This window comes from Sminthopsis crassicaudata, chromosome 1, assembly GCF_048593235.1.
Source record: "Sminthopsis crassicaudata isolate SCR6 chromosome 1, ASM4859323v1, whole genome shotgun sequence".
In the NCBI taxonomy this organism is placed as follows: domain Eukaryota; kingdom Metazoa; phylum Chordata; class Mammalia; order Dasyuromorphia; family Dasyuridae; genus Sminthopsis; species Sminthopsis crassicaudata.
In genome coordinates this window covers 272,102,044-272,123,487 of record NC_133617.1, presented here as the reverse complement: position 1 = coordinate 272,123,487, position 21,444 = coordinate 272,102,044, and the positions used below count along the sequence as shown (strand labels likewise).

Genomic DNA, 21,444 nt, shown 5'->3' with positions numbered 1-21,444 from the left:
TTTGAGTCTGGTCCATCCATATCTAAGCAAGAACACCTCTATAGCTTCCCTAAAAATATTCATTCAGTCACTACTTAAAGACCCCTAGGAAGGGGAACTCCATTTGTTTGGAATTTTTTTCCTTATATGCAGTAGGGATAACCATTTTACAAATTCACTCCTTTTTATGAATCCATTCCCAATATATAAAAAAGGAGGGAAATGATGGTCCTCCATGTTTTCCCTACTGAAATTGTATGATAAAATAATAGCTTCTAAGTTAAAATATTCTAGCTTTCTTTAGTCATTCCAATTAGAATAAAACTTGAGCTCAACTATTAACTCAGTTATTAAAAGACTCATTTATTAAAACTGAGAGTGTTTAAATAACAAGTAAAAAGGCCAAAAGCAGAAATATTGTTTGTGGTTCTTTAACTTTATTCACTTTAGAGATTGAGGATAAGTTATTTGATAACCATTTATCAGAACTAAGAAAATCAAATGAGGTTCTTACTGGCTATGATTCTTTTACTATCCCATGGATGACATTGACCAAATAATTTAACCTCTTTAAATTACTTTAATTAAGCTCTATTTTTCTATTTCTAGAACATGGTAATATTTATAATACTCCACATTCATTCAATAAATATTACTTTCTGAGTTTCTATAGCATACAAGGCTTGGAGAAGGATAAAAAGATTCATTTTTAAAATGGGTCCTACCTCAAGGTGCTTACCATCAAGTAGGGGAAATAAGTCATATAAAGAACTACAGATAGTAGTAGGTTATATGTGACTAGTACCTAAGGAGATTAAAGTGATTTTATCTGAAGAGATAAATAAGGCTGGATTCTTATGAATTTAGCAAATTTTTACTAGATTTGTGTGCTTGTATATAGTAATTTTTATATTTTCTCTTCCATTAGACTGCGAGTTCCTTGAGAACAAGTACCTCCTTTGTGCTTTTTAAAAATATCCCCTTGCTTAGCAAGAGTAGGTACTTGATAAAGGATTGCTGTTGTTGACTTTCCTTGGTACCCAGATTTTTAAGGGTCCTCATAGTTCAAACTAAGGAGCTTCTATTTTTATCCTATAGGCAATAAGGGGGTCAATGAAAATCTCTGAGTTCATGTCTTTTGAAAATTCTTTTGGCTTCTCTATAAAGCATGGATTAGAGAAAAGACAGAATAGAAACAACTATTCTATTATTGAAAGTTTATAAGGGAAAATAAATTCTGTTTTGAAAATATTGAGTATAGGATAATATGGAATATGTAGAAATCATGATCTAGCAATTTAGCAATCAAGGAGTTGATAGTTAATAGTTGGAGCTCATGAAAAGAGGTTGTTGTTTCTCATTTCAGTCATGTCCAACTCTTGATTACTCCATTTGAGATTTTTTTAAATAAAGATACTGGAATGATTTGCTATTTCCTTTTCCAGTTCATTTCACAGAGTGGTTAATGAGAGTGAGAAGAGATCATGTAATTTAATGGATTATTTAACTTTGGTGAAAATGGCTTCATTTGAAGTATAGATTTGAAAGTCAGGGAGCAACAGATTGTACAATGAGTAGGGTGGTGAAGAAGTTGGTGTAGCAAGTCTAAAAAAGTCTTTTTGCTACTATAACTTGAAAGAAAATAAGTAAGCAATGTTAATTTGAGGGGATGGCAGGGTCTTATGGGGGTGCCATGGAGGAATAGACATCTAAAGTAAAATTTAAAGGATGTGGAGAATCCTCAGAAGTAGACTAGGGAATGGAATATTCCAGAAAATTTTAGCAAATCATTGATAACAGAAAAAATATTCATATGTATTTAAATAGTCTAGTTGGGCCAGAGAATATGTGGAGAGGAGTAATAGAAGATTAGATTAGAAAAATAGGTTATGTTCAAATTGTTGAGGCCAGAATACTAACAATACATATAAGCTTTATTTGGCAGGTGTTACAGAATCATTAAAGGATTTTTGAAAGGCAATTGATGTTTGATTATCAGAATTCTTCATTGGGAAGATTAATTTAGTTATAGTATATAAAAGGTTTTAGTAGCATAATAGCATAGTAGATAGAAAGTTGAGTTTTAAGTTAGGAAGAGTTGGCTGTAGCTCCTTTCTCAGGCACATACTGACTGTATATTTTCCTCACAGGGAAGTTCTTCATCAAAGAAATCATAGAAAAGACCCAAAAAATGGAGAAAGTAAGATAGAAGTTTAGAGATCATTTAAAAAGCTATTGAAATAGGTCAATTAAGAATAGTGAGATTCTGAATTTGAATAGTAATGGAAAGGATAGATTCAAGATATATTATATAGATAGAATTAAAAGAATTTGGCAACTGAGTGCAAAGAAGAAATCAGTAATGGTTTGAGGTTTTAAGCATGGACTAAGGGAATTATGGCATCATTAACATAAATTAAAAAGTTAAAAAAGAAACATTTGGGGAAGTAAAAATGGAAAGATAGTTTTTGAAAAACTTAACAGATACTGATGTCTAGCAGGTAGCTGGTGAAGTCAAATTTGAAAGTATAAATTTGGCAAGTCTATCACTAAAAGATGGAAATTTAAGTTATTGAAATAGATGAAATAATCAAGGAAGATTGTTGAGGAAAGACAGTGCAAAGAGAAGGAAATAAGCATATATGAAATGCTGGTTTGGGGCTTGTCACTGTTCTAAGCACTTTAAAGATACTATCTCATTTGATCCTAATAACCACTCTGTGCAGTAAGTGCCATTAAGACCTTTTTATATAGTTGACCAATTTGAAGAAGAAAGAAATTAAGGGACTTGCCTAGAATCACATAGCAAGTAAGTGTCTGAAGCCAAATTTGAACTCGATTCTTCCTGCCTATAATGTCCAGAACTCTGTCCATTGAGCTAACTAGCTACCTTTGCTTCAAGAGGGAATAGAAAAAGGTTAAGGACAAAAACTTGAGGAATATTTATTTTTTAAAGTTGGAAGGAGAAAGAGAAGCTAGAGGATACAACAGAGTGATGAAGGTTAAAAGAAAAATATGTTTTGTTAACCAGACCAGAACCAGTTTCTAACCTGTAGATGGCTAGAATCAAACAAAACAGACTAAAAACAGGAGAATCAAGAATTCAACAGAAGTTTAATTTCAAAGTGAGGGAAACATTTGCAAACAGAAGTCCTCCTGAGAATGAGGATTTATGGCTTATGGAAGGGGTAAAATGTTTATGCATGAAAACCACAGAAAGTAGGATCATACCATAGTCATTCTTAGGTAATGAGTAAATAGTTCCCATGGTTGGTATTTTGGGGGGATAGTGCAGGCTTTTAGGTCCTGTGGGAACATTCTCTAAGTTTTTAGAATGTGTGAGACTTGTGATTGTCTCAAATCTTAAGAGTTATTGACCTTGTGATTATTCATTAGGGTACAGAGCTAGAGTGAGAATGTGGGAAAAATAATGAAGTACCTGGTTCAGTTCACTTAGTATATCAGGAGATGTGATTGATCACTTCATGCTGCAACAGTACCATGGGAAATAGGGATCAAAGCCAAACAAAATTATTTGATTTTGCTAGAGGGTGAGATCATCCAGAGAGTGAGCACAAGGAATTGTTATGCTAAATTCAGAGCATAGCTTGCTTGCTGTGCCTTAGCTCTGAAAAATAACATGTCTCCTAATATCTTGACATTTCCCTCTTTGGGCTTAAGGGACTTAGTCTAAAAGAATCTACCCTTATGGCCAATAAAAGAGAGACAGTTATAAGTCAAGATGCTACAAGAGGCTAGTCAGGCTAGTACAAAATGTTGTCCAGGGTTTAGGTATCATTATTAACTATTGTTTGCTTGCAGGCAGAACAGAGAGGGGGGGGGGGTTAAGAATGGAGAAAATACTAACAGGTGCTTGAATCAGGGCCTTCATGATTGGGAACATAACAAAAGGGGAAAAGGAAGCAAGTCTGGACAGTATACTCATTTCTTGTACAAAATCTTGAGAAAGCTGCCTCATCTGGGTGTTGGCTGCTTTGGGGTCTATATTATATATACCAAATACTAAATCTTGAAGTCCCTGGAGGATTCTGACTCAGAGCACTGTCCTGTCCCTATCCCCAGCAGGGGCTTTCTTCACATAATCCAGAGGTATACACCCACTGTTTGAGATTCCTCTCTCTCAGTAGCTTTTCTAACCCCAGAGACCTCCCCAGCCCCTTTGGCACGCTCAGGATCACACAGCTAGTAAGTATTAAGTATTTGAGTTCACATTTAAACTTAGGTCTTCTTGACTTCAAGGCTGGTGCTCTATCCACTGCAACATCTAGCTGTCCCATCAGTAGATTATTTAATAGACTTAATATTGTACTCACAAAGTGATTTGATTATAAAAATTTGCTATGAAATGAAAAAAAAGCATAGTTATAACAATATCATATATCATAACTGTGGGTGCCAGGTTTTCTGAGCTCTCTTTGACTACAGGAATGAGTCATTTCTGACAGTCAATCATATAGTCACTGTGTATCAAAAGCAAGGGTCAAGATTAGCCAGGTGGAAATTTTCCTTTTTCAGAAAGAAAATAATAATGGAAAAGTCAGGAGGATCCTTCCTAGACCATGTCCAAGGTAATCCCCCAAACTTTTTCCAAGCACAGGCATCTACATTTCACTTTTTTTTTCTACTCATGGCTTCTTGACAATTCAGATAACTATGCATGTAATCAAAGCTCAAAACAATAATAAATTACAGTCCCAGGAATTTTTACCTTAAGTAGCAAAATATCACTAACCACAATTTAGGATTTGGTATCATTCTTGAAAATTTCATTTATCCTTTATTTATAAATTAAAACTACCCATATTCTGGGGCTTTAGACATATAGCAAATACTAATAGTTGATTCATCATTAATATGTTGAAACTACATTTTAAATCATTCTATATACTTTCATAACAGTTAGGAATTTTCAAATTAAAATTTGCTATAATAGTAAATATTATCTGTTTATAACAAATATATCCCATTAACAATTTGACAGTTTTCAAACATCCATTTTTATCATATCTTTTTAAAAGCCCTATTCATGTGTGATAGCATTCTGATTAAAAAAATTATTTTGTCTAACTGCATTTCTGTTACAATGGTCTCTCAAAATTCACCATATAAGGAAATTTAGAAATAAAATAATAACACAAATAATAAACTTCAGATAATGTTTATTGCATTTCCAAATTATCACATGTAAAAATCACTGATCTTATTACCTTTGATATTTTTAAAAACCTTTAGATTTATCAGTTATGAGAACAATTACTTTCAATTAAATAAACAATAATAATGTAGTGCTTACCTATTCCAGTCACTGTGTTAAACACTTTATAATTATTCTATCCTTTTGACCTTCACAAACATTCTGAAAAATAGATACCATTATTATGGAGCAAACAGAAATAAGATAACTTGCCTATGATTAACTATCTAATAAATTTCTGCAACCAGAATGGTGAAGAGTGGGCTCAACAAGGGCAGAGACTGGCTGCTTGTATTGTCTTGCTATGTGCTGCCAGGCACACCAGGCCCTTCCCATTGGTGGTAGCTCCTGGTGGCAGGGCAAAGTGAATGCTGGCCAAGGAGCTTAACTTCCCATCTGAGAATTGCAGTTTTGGATCCCACTCTTTCTGGGATTGGAACCACTTTAAAATGTGAGGACAAGGTAGACAGGATGTACTTCACCTTAGTGTTACCCCCAAGATTGACTAAAGGAGTAGACTGTGCATTGCCTAAAAGCATAGAGCTGTTTGGGCCATTGTCAGTGGGGGCTCTGATGCAGGTACTCCTCCTCCCTCCACCAGGTAGTGGATCCAGGTAGACTGTGGAGCTTAGAATCATATGGTTAAGGGGTCAGAATATGATTCAAAATAAATACATTTATTAGGAATTTGATCTGGGATAAGAGAGGTTAAGAGAGAGAGAAGGTCTTTGACTTGGGGAAGTTAGAGGGGACTGCTGATTTAAGTCATCTTTCAAGGAAGAATTAACAAGAAGTTGCCTATATATAACTAATTTTTTTCTTTCTTCATTCTAAAATTATTTATAAACTAGCTGCCTTCCTTCATTGCTCTAGAACAATGAAGCTATTAATCTTGCTATTTACTTTTTAATCATTTATAAAAAGCCTTATGTTTTTCCTTAAAACAAATGATTTATAGTGATACTCCAAAACTTGGTAGTTTATATAACAAAAGGAAATAGGTTCCTGGAATTCCCTCAAAGACTCAGGAATTTTTTCCTTCAATCTTAAAATCATTAATTTTCAAACCTTCAGAATCTAAGATATTTTTAGTAGTTCTATAAACTTTGATTTTATGACTTTTTTCTCTAATCCCAACCCAGCTAAAGCTGAAAAGACAAGGAAAACTGTATTCCAGATTTTTTTTCTTTTTCTTTTTCTCTTTTATTATAAGCTAATCTCCAATAGAAAGCCTAAAGTAGGAGTCCTGATTCCTGAGACAACTTCTTCATCTATGAAAGTTAATTAATGTTTTCCAGTTTCTAAACTCACTGGCTATAGCCCTTAGAGGTTTCCTGACTGGCTACATTTTAAATCTTTATTTATTTTTTATTTTTTTGTATGTGAGGCAATTGGGGTTAAATGATTTGTCCAGGATCACACAGCTAGTAATTGTTTGAGACTGAATTTGAACTCAGGTACTTCAGAGCTGGTGCTCTATCCACTGCACTATCTAATAATAGGATCTAGCTCATAACACAAACAGGATACAGATATTTTACATTTTACAAAGGCATAGACATAGACAAATAAAACAGAACTGGTTCAGAGTCCCTGATACATACATAATTGCAAATGTAACAATAAAAACCAAAGGCATGTAGAAAAGCCAGTAAACAAGAGGTTTAAGAAAAAAAAAAACATCCTTACTAGAGTGATCTGGGATAAAGCTGGTCAAGGGAGGGACCCTTGAGTTTTTCTCACAAAGAACTGCAAGTTGAGCCATAGGATTGGAGCTGGGAAAGGGTAATGGACTCAACTCACCAAATGAGGAGTGATTGGACTATGGAGAAATCTCTAATGACACCTAATTTATTCCCACTGATACCTGAAAGTCCACTTAGCTCAGTTCTGTTCAATCTTACTTATGGCACCAATTTAAATGTCAGCTGAACTGGAACCAGTCTCTAACCTGTGAACAAAGAAGGCTGGAAACAGGAGAGGCAGTAATCAAACAGAAGTTTAATTTCAAAGTAAGAAAAATGCTCTTAAGTCTTCCTAAGAAAGAGGGCTTATGGCTTATGATTTATGGCATGGATAAGGTTTTTTGTTTCCCACCCCCCACCCTGTGGCTGGGATTAAGTGACTTGCCCAGGGTCACACAGCTAGGAAGTATTAAGTGTCTGAGACCAGATTTGAACTCCAGTCCTCCTGAATTCAAGGCTGGTGCTCTATCCACTGTGCCACCTAGCTGCCCTCAGGATAAGGTTTTAATGCATTAAAAAAGCCATAAAAGGCAATTCCCATGTTTAGTATTTTGGGGGACAGTACAGGTTCTTGGGTACTATAGGAATAGTCTCTTAATTATTAGAATAGTTGAGACTTGTGATTGTCTAATAAAGTCTTAAGTATCATTGAGCTTTGTAATTGTTCAATGGGGTACAAAACCAGAGTTAGCATTTTGGGAACAGGAGTGAAGTACTTGGTTTAGTTCACTTAGCATGTCAAAAGATTTGAATGATCACTTTCTGCTGCAGTATGTTGGCTACAATACCAGCTTATCTGAGATCACATAGAAAATAGGGATCAAGGCAATACAAAATTATGTGGTTTTAACCAAAGGGTAAAGTTATCCAAAGGGTGAATACAAAGAATTGTTATTCCAAGTGTAGGGTATAGCTTGTTTGCTAAGCCTTAGCTCTGAAAAACAAGATGTCTTCTAATATCCTGACAATTTATAGCCATAAATAATGCTTCTTAATGTTGAGTACCGATAGTATAAATTTAGAGGCAAAGGCAGAATCAAAGATATGAAGATACTTGTCTCTAGAATTTTGTTTCTTGGTTCATGACTGAAAGTATATAGAAGTAGTAATGTGAAGGAAACATATTAGCAGTAGTAGATCAAAAGGTAAATAGTATTTTTTATTCTATATTTTACATATAATAGTAGAGAACTATTTCTTGCTATCTTTATATCTATAGATAGATAGATAGATAGATAGATAGATAGATAGACAGACAGACAGACATTGGGAAAGAAAGTAAGGATGGGAGAAAGTAGGAATTATGTTTAGCTTTCAGAAATCATCTTGGAGCATGTTAAGGAGCCTAAAACTTGAACTCATGAGTACAAATGCCATCTTTTACAAAAGGCCTTTCCTGATATCCTCATTGTCTATCTATATAAGAAATATCAAATGCATGAATAACACATATTGCCAAAATTTCTGGATTTAGTAAAAACTGAGTTCAAATCTAGTTTCATACCTTTTCAACCTGTATGACTTTGGACAAGTCATTTGACCTCTTTCTGCCTCAGGATAATTATAGAACTGTCTTTCTGGGATTGTTAATACAATGAAGTGAGATAAAATATAAAGTTTACCCAAAATTGTTTTTTATATATTCTTTATATATTTTATACTGAATTATCTAAATAAATGCTGTTTCTTTCCAATTGGATATAAGTTCCTTGAAGGCAGGAAAGCTTTGTTTGGTGGTTGACACATAGTAGGCAGTTAATAAATACTTGTTTGATTTAATTAAATTGAATTTGAACATTAGAGCTTAATATAGTGATTGTCCTGAGTCAAGACACAAATTAAGTTCTTGTTTAATTGAATTTATTTGAATATATGAAGCTCTGGACCTTTGTCTTCACAATTTTTTTTCCCTTGTGTGAAGATTTGCCATTATTATAGATGAGTGAGTTTATCATGGTGCAAATCATTCATATGGATATTACTGGAATTAGGGTTTACATGAACAGGATGCCAGTTAACATCACACAGTCTTTTGATGTCAATTAAAGTTCCCTGTATAGTCTGAATCTTTAAAGCATGTGTAAGTGCTTCAGTATGGAGATGATAATGAGAATTGCAATGCTTTCCAAAAAGTTATTAGACATCACAATGTAGAAATATTTATCTCTGAATTTTTAAAAGACTTCACCCCATTCCCTGAGTGTAGATTATAACTTACATAAATATTCAAATCAATCTATGATTTCATTTATTCTGGTATTACTTCCAATTATGCAATACAATTATACAATAAAAATTGTACCTCATCTATGTATGGCTATCTAATGTCACTCTTTGTCTTTCTAAAATTTTATCATAGGGAATGCATCCAACCTGCCAAGATGTTTTCTTCTCTTTGTCTTGACATTTAGAGGATAAAAATGAAGCATTTTGGCTATCATTCCTTATTTTTGCCACATTACTAATTCATCTTCTCTTCCTAATTTGTTGATAGCATATTTTGCTCTGTTTGTCTTAAGAGTTCTTCATTGAGTATATGTTGCATCTTCCTCACATTCATCCTACTCCTTTCACTGTTCACTGTGTAACACTCATTTCTAGTTATTTAAAAGCACTTTCATCCATGTCTTACTGCCATAATCAATATCAGTAGAAAGTAATCCTGTAAAGATGAACCATTACTTTTTATGGGAAGTTTGATATGAATAAAAGAGACTACAGTTTTTTGAAACCAATCTTCCTCTCCTTTTCAACTCTGATTCCTAGTCAGCATCATATGGTCTGTCATCGACTACACACACACACACACACACACACACACACACACACACACCCTACTAAATGTGATCTATAGGGTGTCCACCTAAAAGCATGTTAATAGCATTTATGGAACTCTAAGCTTTATAAAACATTTTATGTTTTATCTCATTTTGTTGTACTAACAACCCTGGAAGGAAACTCCTACAATTATCATTTTATAGAAGAGGAAACCAAGATAGCATCAAGTGACTTGTCTAAGCCACACAAGTTTTAAGGGTGTGAGGCTAGTTTTGAACTCAGGTCTGACTAAATACAGAAATCTTGATGATGTGCATTCTTCATGCATTTGGTATTTCCTGTAAAGATGGCCAAATTCCTTTGAGTTATTACAGATCTCTCTTGAGGAGATTTTGCAATGTATTGGAGCTTGATGCAGTCAGAACAATCCTATGCACAAAGAGGAACATCTAGAGGACTTCAGTATCTACAAACCTCTCAGAAGTTGAGGAAGTTCTTCTAGCACATTGAGGAGATCTTCAATGGTAAATTATTGAAAGGACAAGGACCAGAGTCACACAGAATCAGGGGTATGAGGGCTTGCAGTTGGCATCAGTAGCTATAATTCCCAGATGAGATTACAAATCCATTTGATTAGTCAAATAAGTCATCTGAGCCAAGGAATAATAAATATTGGCATAACTGCAGACTGCATATAGCAGACACTCAATAAATATTAATTGAATGAAGTAATAAAGGAATGATCAGCTTAGCATCATATATTTCTATTAATTAATCTAATACTTTGTATAAAAGCATTAGACACAGGTCCTTGCTGGTGGCCCCCACAATACCTAGCTAACATATACTTCATGTAGGATGAAATAAATTTTAAGTAATTACAAAATAAATTCAAAATTTAAAATCCATCAAATGTATTCAAATAGTGGACTATTTTTTAAAATTATTTGATTAAATTCCATATTCTACTCACCTATACACATAGAAAAATAGCAGAGTACTCATTTCCTACTTTGTCACTCACAAATTTATATAATGGAGACATATTTTTGTCCAATAAATTAGAAATGTTTTCACATATAGATTCCATCTCCATCATATCATATTCCTTCACCCCTATATTCTAAGCCTACACATAGAACAGAATTAGTAGGATGACAACATAGCTGATGTTGCCCTTTCCAGCATCTTCCACTACATAGTCTATATCCATTGGTGTTGATAGTGGAAGAGATTGTGCAAAGATTTATACCAATCATTAAAGATTTTCATCTCACAGTATATTCATGTCACAGTAAATATAATTACATATAGACAATGTGGCATAAATGGGCAACGTGTGAGACTTAGAAATAGTTTGGGTTTGAAGCTCTGAAACCCATCCCAGACACATAATAGTTATATGACACTGAGCCTCTTAGAGCCTCAGTTTCATCCTCTGTAAGATGAGGCTAATAATATTTATGTTGTACACCACACAGGGTTGTTCTAAGGAAAGTGCTTTGAAATCCTTAATTGGCTATAGAAATGTGGGTTTTTATTTTATGTCACCCTAGCCTATATTTTGGGGTATCACAAGTTGCAATAAATTAAAAGCATCTGTCAGTTTTTGCAGCCTAATTTTTGAAACTTTTCAGTGTAAAAGTGATATGTGCATCTCCATGTGACAGTATTTTTTAAATTTTTCTGCCTTTGTATACCATCATACAAAAAGTTCTCTTGCTCCACTACATCACCAAGGGTATTCCATAACTGCTCAGAAAACAGCTTTATGTTCAAAGAGATCAAATGAAAGCTTTTTTTCTGGCTATGTGAAAACAGTGATGCAGAATCAGAATGGTGAAAGAGATCCGGCTTGGAAGAGAAATCTGTTTTCTGTGATGTGCTGGTCAGTCTTGCTCATCTGAAAGCATAGACATCCTCCCTCTAATCATCATCATGGCTATTGTTGGCACACTGTGATGTGTAGTGTAAATGATCAAAATATTTGCATATTTGATAGCAATTTTTCCTCCAATCCACTCTAATAATTATAGTACCCCATTACCTGCTAAATGTTAGTATAAATTAGCAATCTATTATGCACAATAAGTTTTGTAAAACATTTAAAGATAGAGATTGTGTTTAATTAAAATCAACTTACATATGAAAGCCAAATGAACTAATGATTCCCAATGACCTTTTATTATCTACAGTCCCCTGTCTGAGCTGGATGATTGACAGCTTGTTGTTTGGCTACCATGTTGTATTTCAGCTGACAAGACTTTTCATTTTAACTCAATTTCCCTGCCTATCACAAGCTGGTGGCAGGCCAGGCTCAAGTCACCCAGTTTTGCCTCAGCAGCTTGCTCTATTTCTCATTAGTACGCATTTATTCAGTGGAAATTGGAAGACAAATGCTTGAAGGCATGCGAACTAAGTATAGCAAATTAGGTTTAAAGACTGAATATTTATAAGTATATTGAAACAGGGTTTCTTTTAAAAAAAATTTAGAGTGAATTGAGAACTAAGTGCTAGCTTTGGTATAAAAGAAGTGAAGATAGAAGTAGGAGGATTCTAAGAATAACAATACTACGAGCTTTCTCTTTACATTTTGGAAATCTGTAAAAAATAAAAAAAATAAAAAATAAACCTCTCTGACAACACCTTATCAAAAAGCAACCTGTCTTCTCCATGATATGGAGCTTGTACAAGGAAGTTTAGCACCTCATGTGTAAGAAGGAGGGAAAAATGAGGGTCATGTTCATTTGCTGCTTGGTTATCCCTTGGTATGCTTTAAATTGCCTTGTTTGTTCGGCACTAGCACAGAAACAGATGTTGCTTTACCGTGCTGGATAATTTACTGTTCCTCATGGTGCCGAATAGAAGTCCTCTTGAGCTGCCCAGCTGGTCTGTCAGTAGCACTGGCTGGTGTCTGCTGAACTATGACAACTGCAAGTAGATGCTGCAGCTTTTATTGGGCACTTGTCATTCTTTCAGCTTAGCACTTTCCCCCCACACATATATAGGGGCTTTCTGGAAAAAGAACTGTGTGTGTGTGTGTGTGTGTGTGTGTTACATCGAAGGCGCACAGAAGCTCCACTTTCCTTTGTTGATCATAATGTGACTCATTACTTTTGTCATCTAATGATTATCAGCATGATTGCTCAGAGCGAAAGCCAAGCTTGCCTTCCATACATAACTGGTACTGGAAGGTAAGACAGATTTGTCATTTACGATCTGACCACTAAGCCACACTTTGTGCTCCATTATTGTGATTAACTTCTGCATAAGATATGCTTGCCCAATTGTCATTTGTGATATCACAGTGGGCCCAGACTGTCATGCTTCCTGGGAGCAAGTCAGCCAATAAGCTCTGACTGTGTTATTCAGGTTGTTAAATCTGAACCTGCTATCTCACAGAAGACACTCCAGGATCTTTTTGCTTTTCTTATTCCTCCACTCTCCCTAACTGGACTTGTTGGAAGAACATATGTCAGCTACTATTTCCCAACAACAGGCTAAAATGGTATTATCCCCTTACAGGGTTTTTCAAGGAAGTTGACCAGCATTCGATTGGGACTAAGCTTTGCTTTTGTACCCTGGAAAGTTTGGTTGCCAGTGCTGCCAGTTGAAATCTATCGTATCAGGTGCCTTTTGGCTATCTGCAGTTAAGTCCATGTTCTGGAACCAAAGTTCTTGTATGTATGTGTGTGAATGTGTGTTTTTTCCTGGCTTCCTCATCAACAAGCCGATTTGACTCTGCCTGATTATAGTAACAAAGGCAGTCTAAAAGAATATGCACAACCTCATTTTACGTCACATTGAATCACTACCCTGGCCACACAGAGCTGACCACAGCTTCATTTCTTTAGACAAATGCACGCTTAAGGAAAAACCTCCTGTGACAAAACATTCAAGCCTCCCCCCTTTTTTTATTATGCAAGCTGGACACAGATTTAATTTTTAGTGAAACCAACTTTGTTATCTTTTATGCAGACATGATTTTGCTGTGAAGTGATCTATAATAATGTAACTTGTGAGTACTGTGGTTACAGAGCCTTGTTAACTGGTCACAAAGAGAGATTGTATGTATGCATGCATATGTTTTATTGTAAACTATAAACACAGCCACTTATCATTTGGTGAGAAGTAAACTATTTGGAGCTGTTTTTGCATTGATGAATAGAAGGAATCAGGTTTTATATTCTAGACTCCATCCCATACATGCTGGAGGAAAAATAGTCAGTTTTGATTATGAAGAGAAAGATGCAGACCTAGACAGGAGCTACATCCTGATATGCATGCTATCAGAATGATTTATGCAAATTATGCATATTATTCCCAAAGGAATTCCTCCTCAAACTGCCAGGATAAATTGCCGGAAATTAGCCATAAAATCTGTCGGGCTAGGAGCAAAAGGTGAAGGCCACTGGGAAAGCAAGGACGTTCAGCTTCTGGAGTCTTCCAAGACATGATAGAGCCTGATTGTTTTATCTAGGCCTTGAGAATGATGTGGTTTCTCTTATTTCCCCAACACTGAATCACAATTAATTTATCATTAAAATAAGGAGATTTATGCTATTAGGGGCCTCAGTTTTTCTTTATCAGTTAATCTAGTTTTGAAAAATATTAATAGTTTTCAAAGAGATGACACAAACTTTTACTAAGATGCATCGCTTCACCAGAAGTTTGAATGACTACTGCTCCAAACGAAGGACTGCTTAGAGCTTCTAAGATTCTTTCCAACTAACTAGTAATGTCAGGTATATTACTCCCGGTTACATCAAAATATAAGGGATCATGATGTCTAAAAATTCCCTTTTGATTTCTTGCTTTCCTAGTCCTCACTGGTTTCCATGAATTTCTTCCCTTCCCGTTGGTCCCTATGTATGTGCAAGAAAACATTTTGGATTTTTTTTTCCCCAATTGATCCTTAAGACAGATAATCTATGAGTAGCTGGGTAGTCCTTCTAAGAAACATCCATAATTTAATAACTAATTGTTGTTCATTTTTTTCTTACTACAGAAAGTATCATTAATGAGTCCTTTCGAATGACTTCAATTTCTTCCAATGTACGTTTTAGTGAAGAGGATATCACCCTAAATTTAGGAAATGAAGACGTCAATTTACGAAAAGGAGATAACATCATCATTTACCCACCATTCCTGCACTATGACCCAGAAATTTTTGAACAGCCTGAGGTAAATATCCAATTGATGCATGCTACTTAATTTTTAACCTCCTAGTTCATTGCGTTTTAATGGGAGTTTTGTATATATCTTGTTACTCCTATAAACAAAAAAAGTCTTCCCACTTCATGTTGTATTTTCTAGGTCATAGGATTATAAATGTAGTGCTGGAAGAAACCTAGAGATCATCTAGTCTAATCCTCTCTTTTTCTAGATGAACAACTAAGGCCCTGAGAAATGAAAATATTTGGAATAGGCACACACATAGTAGTAACTGGTACAGTTATGATTTGAATCCATATCTTCTGATACAAATCTAGCCCTCTTTTCATTCTGTCACATTGATAGAGATAATAATAATTCTAAAACTAGTGTTCTTTTCAAAGAAAATGACCATTATATTTTGATTTCCATAAATGTCATGATAAATTATAGGCTTTGTTTCATAGGGGATCATTAGAAAGAAGTGTAAGAATCAGATGAAGCATTATACAAAGTTAGAAACTTATAGAAGAGGGATTTTTTAAAAATGGAGAGCAATCTGGGCTGTGACTTGCCCAAGATTACAAAGATAATAAGTTTTCAAGGCTGGATTTTAACTCAGGTGAACAGGAATTTATTATTAAATAATGTGAACTTCAATTCACATTAAAGACACATTCAGTGTCTTTAAATCAGGATAATCTCTTCTAAATGCTACTAATAGCATGGTTTCTTTTGCATCAAAAGCTTTTTGTTTGTTTTTTTTTTTTTTTTTATTCTGTTTTGTTTTGTTTTTACCTCTCATCCATAAGGATTTGACCTTTCTTGATCAATTAATATGGTGTGGTGAACTTGTGTTTGTAAAACTTGCTTTGACTCTAAGCTCTGAGTATAATTGTGTCATCTCCTTGTATTTTTTCTGAAGCTAGAGTTAATGAATATCCAAGACTGGAAATTAATCTGCCCTGGCTCATCCTCTAATACAACCTCTGAAGTTCATCACCTGCATGCAAATTGAATATGGTCCTTTCTTCCCTAGATTTGAGAGAAGAGATGTTATGTCAGTGGTCTCTTTAGTGAAATGAAATTTCTGAAAGGTAGATTTCTATGTCCTTAAACAAGTTCAGGGCAGGGTCATTTTCAGATAAGCAATCTAAGTAGTCAGTTATTTGTGGATTTGACTAGATTAGAATATAGTTTAATTTATAAAGTTAAGGTTGGGATGAATCACCAGAAAAGAGGATAATTTATATTTGTGAAAGCATTTGGAAAAATCTTCAAGATGCTGTACCTCTGTCTAGTAGTCATTATCCTCACTCTCAGTTTAAGAAAAGTACCCTGTTAGGCCTGTAAAAATGATAACTGGGGATTTATTTCTTGTGTAATACTGAGCATAATCACAATCTTTCTAGACCTTATTTTTCTCATTTGTAGAATAGGAATCTCTTTTAAGAAGAGATTTTATGAGCAAAATGCTTCATAAAATTATATATTTGTGAATTATTATTGTTGTTGTTATACACTCAGCTTGAAGGAGGTTGTTGGGGAATGGATCTTGTTCTCCTTAATTCCAAGAATCAAACTCAAAGTCATATCAAACTCCTACCCCTAAAAATCCAACATGGCCATCCTTTGTTGTTGAGTTATTTTTCAGTTGTGTCCAACTCTTTAAGACTCTATTTAGGTTTTTCTTGATGGAGATATTGGGGTGGTTTGCCATTTTCTTCTCCAGTTCATTTTACAGATCAGAAAACTGAGGTTAAAGTGACTTGCCTAAGGTCACAGCTAGTGTGAGTGTCTGAGGCCTGATTTTTAACTCAAGTCTTCCTGATTTCAGGACCAGTGCTCTACACACTAAGCCATCTAACTATTCCTGAGGCCAGATTTTTTTATCAGAAAGTTGAAGAGTCAGCTGGACCCCAGGCCCAACACTGTACCACCTAGCTGCCCCTATCCTATCAATCTTATAACTAATTTACAAATTTGATTTCTACTAAAAATTATGCTTTTAATCTACATCACTATTTTATTTGTCACATAGGGTTTATTAAATGCTTTTCATTTATTCAGTCTTATAATGTGTTCTCACAACTTAAAAAGAAGAGAATAACATGATATAAGAATAGGCATAAATAAAGTTTTTGTCCCTTTATATTGTCTCTGCCATCACAGACCCCAAAGTCTTACTCTCTCTAAAGCATTGTCTTTAAAACATAGCCAAGGCATTTCTACTCAACTTATTAACTATTCAATCCTGATCAAATCACTTAATCTCTTTTGAATCATAGTTTCTTCATCTGTAAAATGCGAAATAATAACTCACTTATTATCTACCTTGTAGAGCTATGAGGAAAGTGCTTTGTAACCTTTACAGTAGTTTATAAGCTAATATATAGAACTAATATGTTAGGATATCCTTTAGATTTTTGTATAACCAAGGAAATAGTATGATTGCCATAGAATTTAAGAAAACTTAAAAAAAATCTGAGGCTCTGCATTGTCATTTTTTAATTTCTTCCCCAAAATATTGTTCTAAAAAGTCCCAGGAAAAGTCTTATATAACAGTTCAAAATCAATTTTGGCAATTAACATTCTTCCATACTTACCAAAACATGATAATAAATTTTAATAAATATCACTTATAGTAGTCTAGTAACTAACAGTATCTTTGGTGCTTTTAAAAGATCTTCCTTGCTCCATCCCCCAAAGAAGAGAAGAAATAAAAAAAAAAAATTAAAGAAAAAAAAATCCATTCTCAGAAAGAAAACCTAGACCCTGAACAAATATAACTTCAGACCCTTAGCATCAAAGATTGGAATCCCATTTCTTTTATTTTCCTAAGGGGGATAAGGAGGCTCTGTATTATGCACTCACTTACAAATACCAAGTGTTAGAAAAAACTGTTCCTGGATCAATGATTTCTGCCATCTCTTTTTCTCAGTTAAGAGTCCTGTTATCTTTGACCCACATCAACAAGCCAGGTTTAATACTGAGCTAACGTAAAAGAAAAAGAAAACCCAAACATCCTAACTCAAAAAGAAAACCTAATTCTATAGAAAATATGATTTCTTTGGACATGACCCACAGCAATTAAGGAGTTAGATCAGCTACAAATTACTCTGAACCCACAATTAACTAGCAACTAAGGTTCCTAGACCGATTTTTTTTTCTCTTCTCAGATTTCTCAGAGGCATTTGAGGGTTGTTTCTCTAGTATTATCACTCAGAAGCCCTTATTTGGTATGTTTTCTCAATACAATTTCCCCAAATATCATCCTACTATGTAATTAATTGACTAATTGATTTCTTCTGAATATCAATTAACTGACAAAAGAATATTTACTGAGAAGATAGAGCAAGAAATTAAAAAGCAAAACCTTTCCACAGGGAAAACACTCCCTTCCTTTGAAATTATTTGATCTGTAGAGCAATGGGTTCAGAATTACAGTGATTAGTACAAAGCATTCCCCATAAGAAGCCGATTCAGGCTGTGGCATAGTCATTGAGTAAGTTGCTCTATTACTTATAAGACACAACATTTTGGCTGCTAGGTTGATTTCCTTTGAAGATGGATCAGGCAGGTCACCAATTTAAAAATCTGCCATTCTCAACATCTTTGCCAGGTGCATTTTGATCACACTGTCTATATATACAATCTTCAATAAGTCTCTAGCGTACTCAGAAGAAATAAGCATTTTCTTTTTACTTCCTTCTCTTAGGGCCATAAAGGAAGAAGTCTACAAATAACCAACTCTGTACAGGTCTTATATAGTTCACATGTGCAGCAAATTTTCCCTTCCCCAAATACAGAGTTATTATATATAGCAAAGAAAATTTTACAAAATGTATCTGGTTATTACTTCCTTAGTACTTAAGTAAGATCTTCTTTATGCTTAAAATGACAATAAAGACTGAAAGACAATAAAGGAAAAAATTGTTAAAGTCAAAGAAAATCCAGCTTTCTGTCTTAAAAAAAAATGTGATGATAGTTAGGGAATTTCCCTGAATATGTGACATTTGGAGCAGGGTTCAACTGGGAATGATATCATCATCCTCAGTTGGGCAACTAAATTTTTTTGGCTTAGTACTTGTGTAGATGTACTCATTAAGATACCAAGCTTTATAAAAAAAAAAAAAAGCCAAAAAACAAAACAAAACAAAACAAAATTAGAGGTCAGGAGCAACTGAGACACTCATTCTCTGCCTCTTTCACTAAAGGATCTATCCTCTGCTCTTAAGACCCACACTCACAGGACAGATTCAGTGCAGTAAAATTCCTTTCAACATTTTTCCCAAGGATTTTTGAACTACATATGAGATCTAGTAAGAGGTCTGGAAAAAAAAAATTCCCAGTGCCCTTTCCTAGAATAAGATTATCATGACCCTGCCTTTGGAAGGAAAATGTAAATAATATTCTAAATTCACAAATTAAAAAAGAAGCTCCGTGTGAGCAGAAAGAAAAATGGATCCTGTAAGCCCCAAATAAGTGTGTGGCTCTCACAAAGTAACTAAACATTTGGAGGTGATGACTTGGGATATCTAGAATATCAGGGAAACTTTATCCTATGGACTTACAATCCATAATCATTTATTCCAAACCAAGACAGTTTAGGACTACTTAGAAACACATGGAAAAATAATTTATTACCTAGTAACCAACATTTTCTTCTCATATTAACTATAATATTCAAACAATCAATATTTGTTAAGTACCTAGTATATGCTGGTCCCAGTTGTAAGCACTGGGGACACAATAAGAGGTGAAAAAAAAAATGGTTGGTTTTTTTAAAGGAGTTTGCAATCTAATAGAGCAGACAGCATGAAAACACATAAATACCCAAAAAAAAAAAAAAAAAAAAAAAAGCCATATACAGAATAAGTAGGAAATAGTTAACAGAAGGCACTGGAATTAAGAAGGGTTGGGAAAGATTTCCTGTAAAAAAAAAAAAGGTTGTTTTTGTTTTTTGGGTTTTTTTCTTTTGTACTTTAGAGTCATTTCAGATTATTTATGGCTTCATTTGGGGTTTTCTCGGCAAAAGTCCTGGAATGATTTGCCATTTCCTTCTCCAACTCATTTGACAGAAGAGAAAACTAAGGCAAACAGTTAACTTAGTGATTTGCCCAGGATCACACAGCTAGTAATTGTCTAAAGCTAGATTTGAATTTAGGAAAATGAGTCTTCCTGACTCCATGCCAGATACTTTACTTCACTATCTAGCTGCCTTTAGCTGGGGCTCAGAGGAAATCAGGGAAGTCAGTAGGAAGAACAGAGGAAGAGTACTCCAGGAATGAAAAACAGCCAGAGAAAATGCCCAGTGTCAAGATATGGAGTGTCTTGTTTATGGAATAACCAGAAGACCAGTGTTTTAGGATAGTGATGAATACAAAAATATGACAAATATCAGCACATAAACATTCTGGTAAACAAAAGTCACAAAGAATTGGTCTGACTTGTAAGGAACAACAAGTCTTTGCTTGTTATATATAACCTTAAAATAAAGAAGAAAATGTCAATTGTTTGTTATTATTGTTGTTTTTCTCTAGTACTTCCCCCTGATTGGGTAATCTGATAAAGACGATTCTAGGAGGAGACTCTTTCCATTAGATTCTTAGAAATACAGACAGCTCCATGTTTATCTCCAATGAACTCCTCCTTGAAAAAGAAGTTTGGAAATTACTCTCCCTTATAGGTACATATAGAAGAGAAAGATGCAAAGAAATTATACAGTTATAAGAGAGTAACATAATCATGAAAGTCCTAATACTGAAAATGTGTTAGTAATTGACTCAAGAGAAATATTCTCATCTGATGAAGGTATCAGGACAGAGTAGCCTATTAATCAGTAGATGTTCATCCTTAAATAAGTAAACAAGATAGTCTCTCCCCTCAAAGAGTTTAATTCAAATAGGAGAAGATTACATATATTGGGGGATTGTGTTTAGGGAAAAATATTTTAATGAGAGAGGATGGTGATTAGAGCTATAAGGCAAATAATGTCCTTGCCATTTACAGATAAAGTTGTTGATTAAATTTCTATTCACAGAGTTAAGAGATGGAATTAGGGGGTTAGGAGTGAGCAAGGGTTGGGAAAGTGTCCCATCCTAAAAGAGAGAGGTATTTTTCTCTGAAGGATCAAAAAAACTAGGAAGCTTTTGCTTCTCTTAGGTAGAAGAAGGATAATAAGAAAAGAAATGCTTCACCTGGATATTTGTAATACTAGAAGTTTGTAACTAAAGGAAAAAGGTCACTGAAAGACACCCCTTCTATTAATAATGCTTCACTAAAATTCACTATTTAAATATGACTAAGCCATGTCCTGAGTGCCTGTATGACTTCAAAACCTTGAGGAAATACATACTTATTACTTAATTTATATTTCAACACCTTGTCAAAAATCAAAGGATTATAGCCTAATGCCAGGTACTCTTTGTGTGATGTTGAGTAAGTCATTTTCCCTGTATAAATCTGTTTTCCTTACCTAAAAATTGAGGGAATTCAGTTAGCTTATTTGTAAGACCTTTCTGCCTCTAAAAGCTGTAATCCTAAAATATATATATATATATTTTATCTTTG

The 21,444-nt window shown here is 34.4% G+C and overlaps 1 protein-coding gene across 2 annotated transcripts in view; it reads left to right on the top strand.

Annotated features, from left to right (window-relative positions):
- CYP7B1 (cytochrome P450 family 7 subfamily B member 1) overlaps positions 1 to 21,444 on the top strand; it is a 249,482-nt gene that overhangs the window by 222,783 nt on the left and 5,255 nt on the right. For both annotated transcript variants that reach the window (XM_074278778.1, XM_074278777.1), the window contains one exon: positions 14,726 to 14,901. In XM_074278778.1, the coding sequence (XP_074134879.1) occupies positions 14,726 to 14,901 (176 nt within the window). The remainder of the gene's footprint in view (positions 1 to 14,725; positions 14,902 to 21,444) is intronic.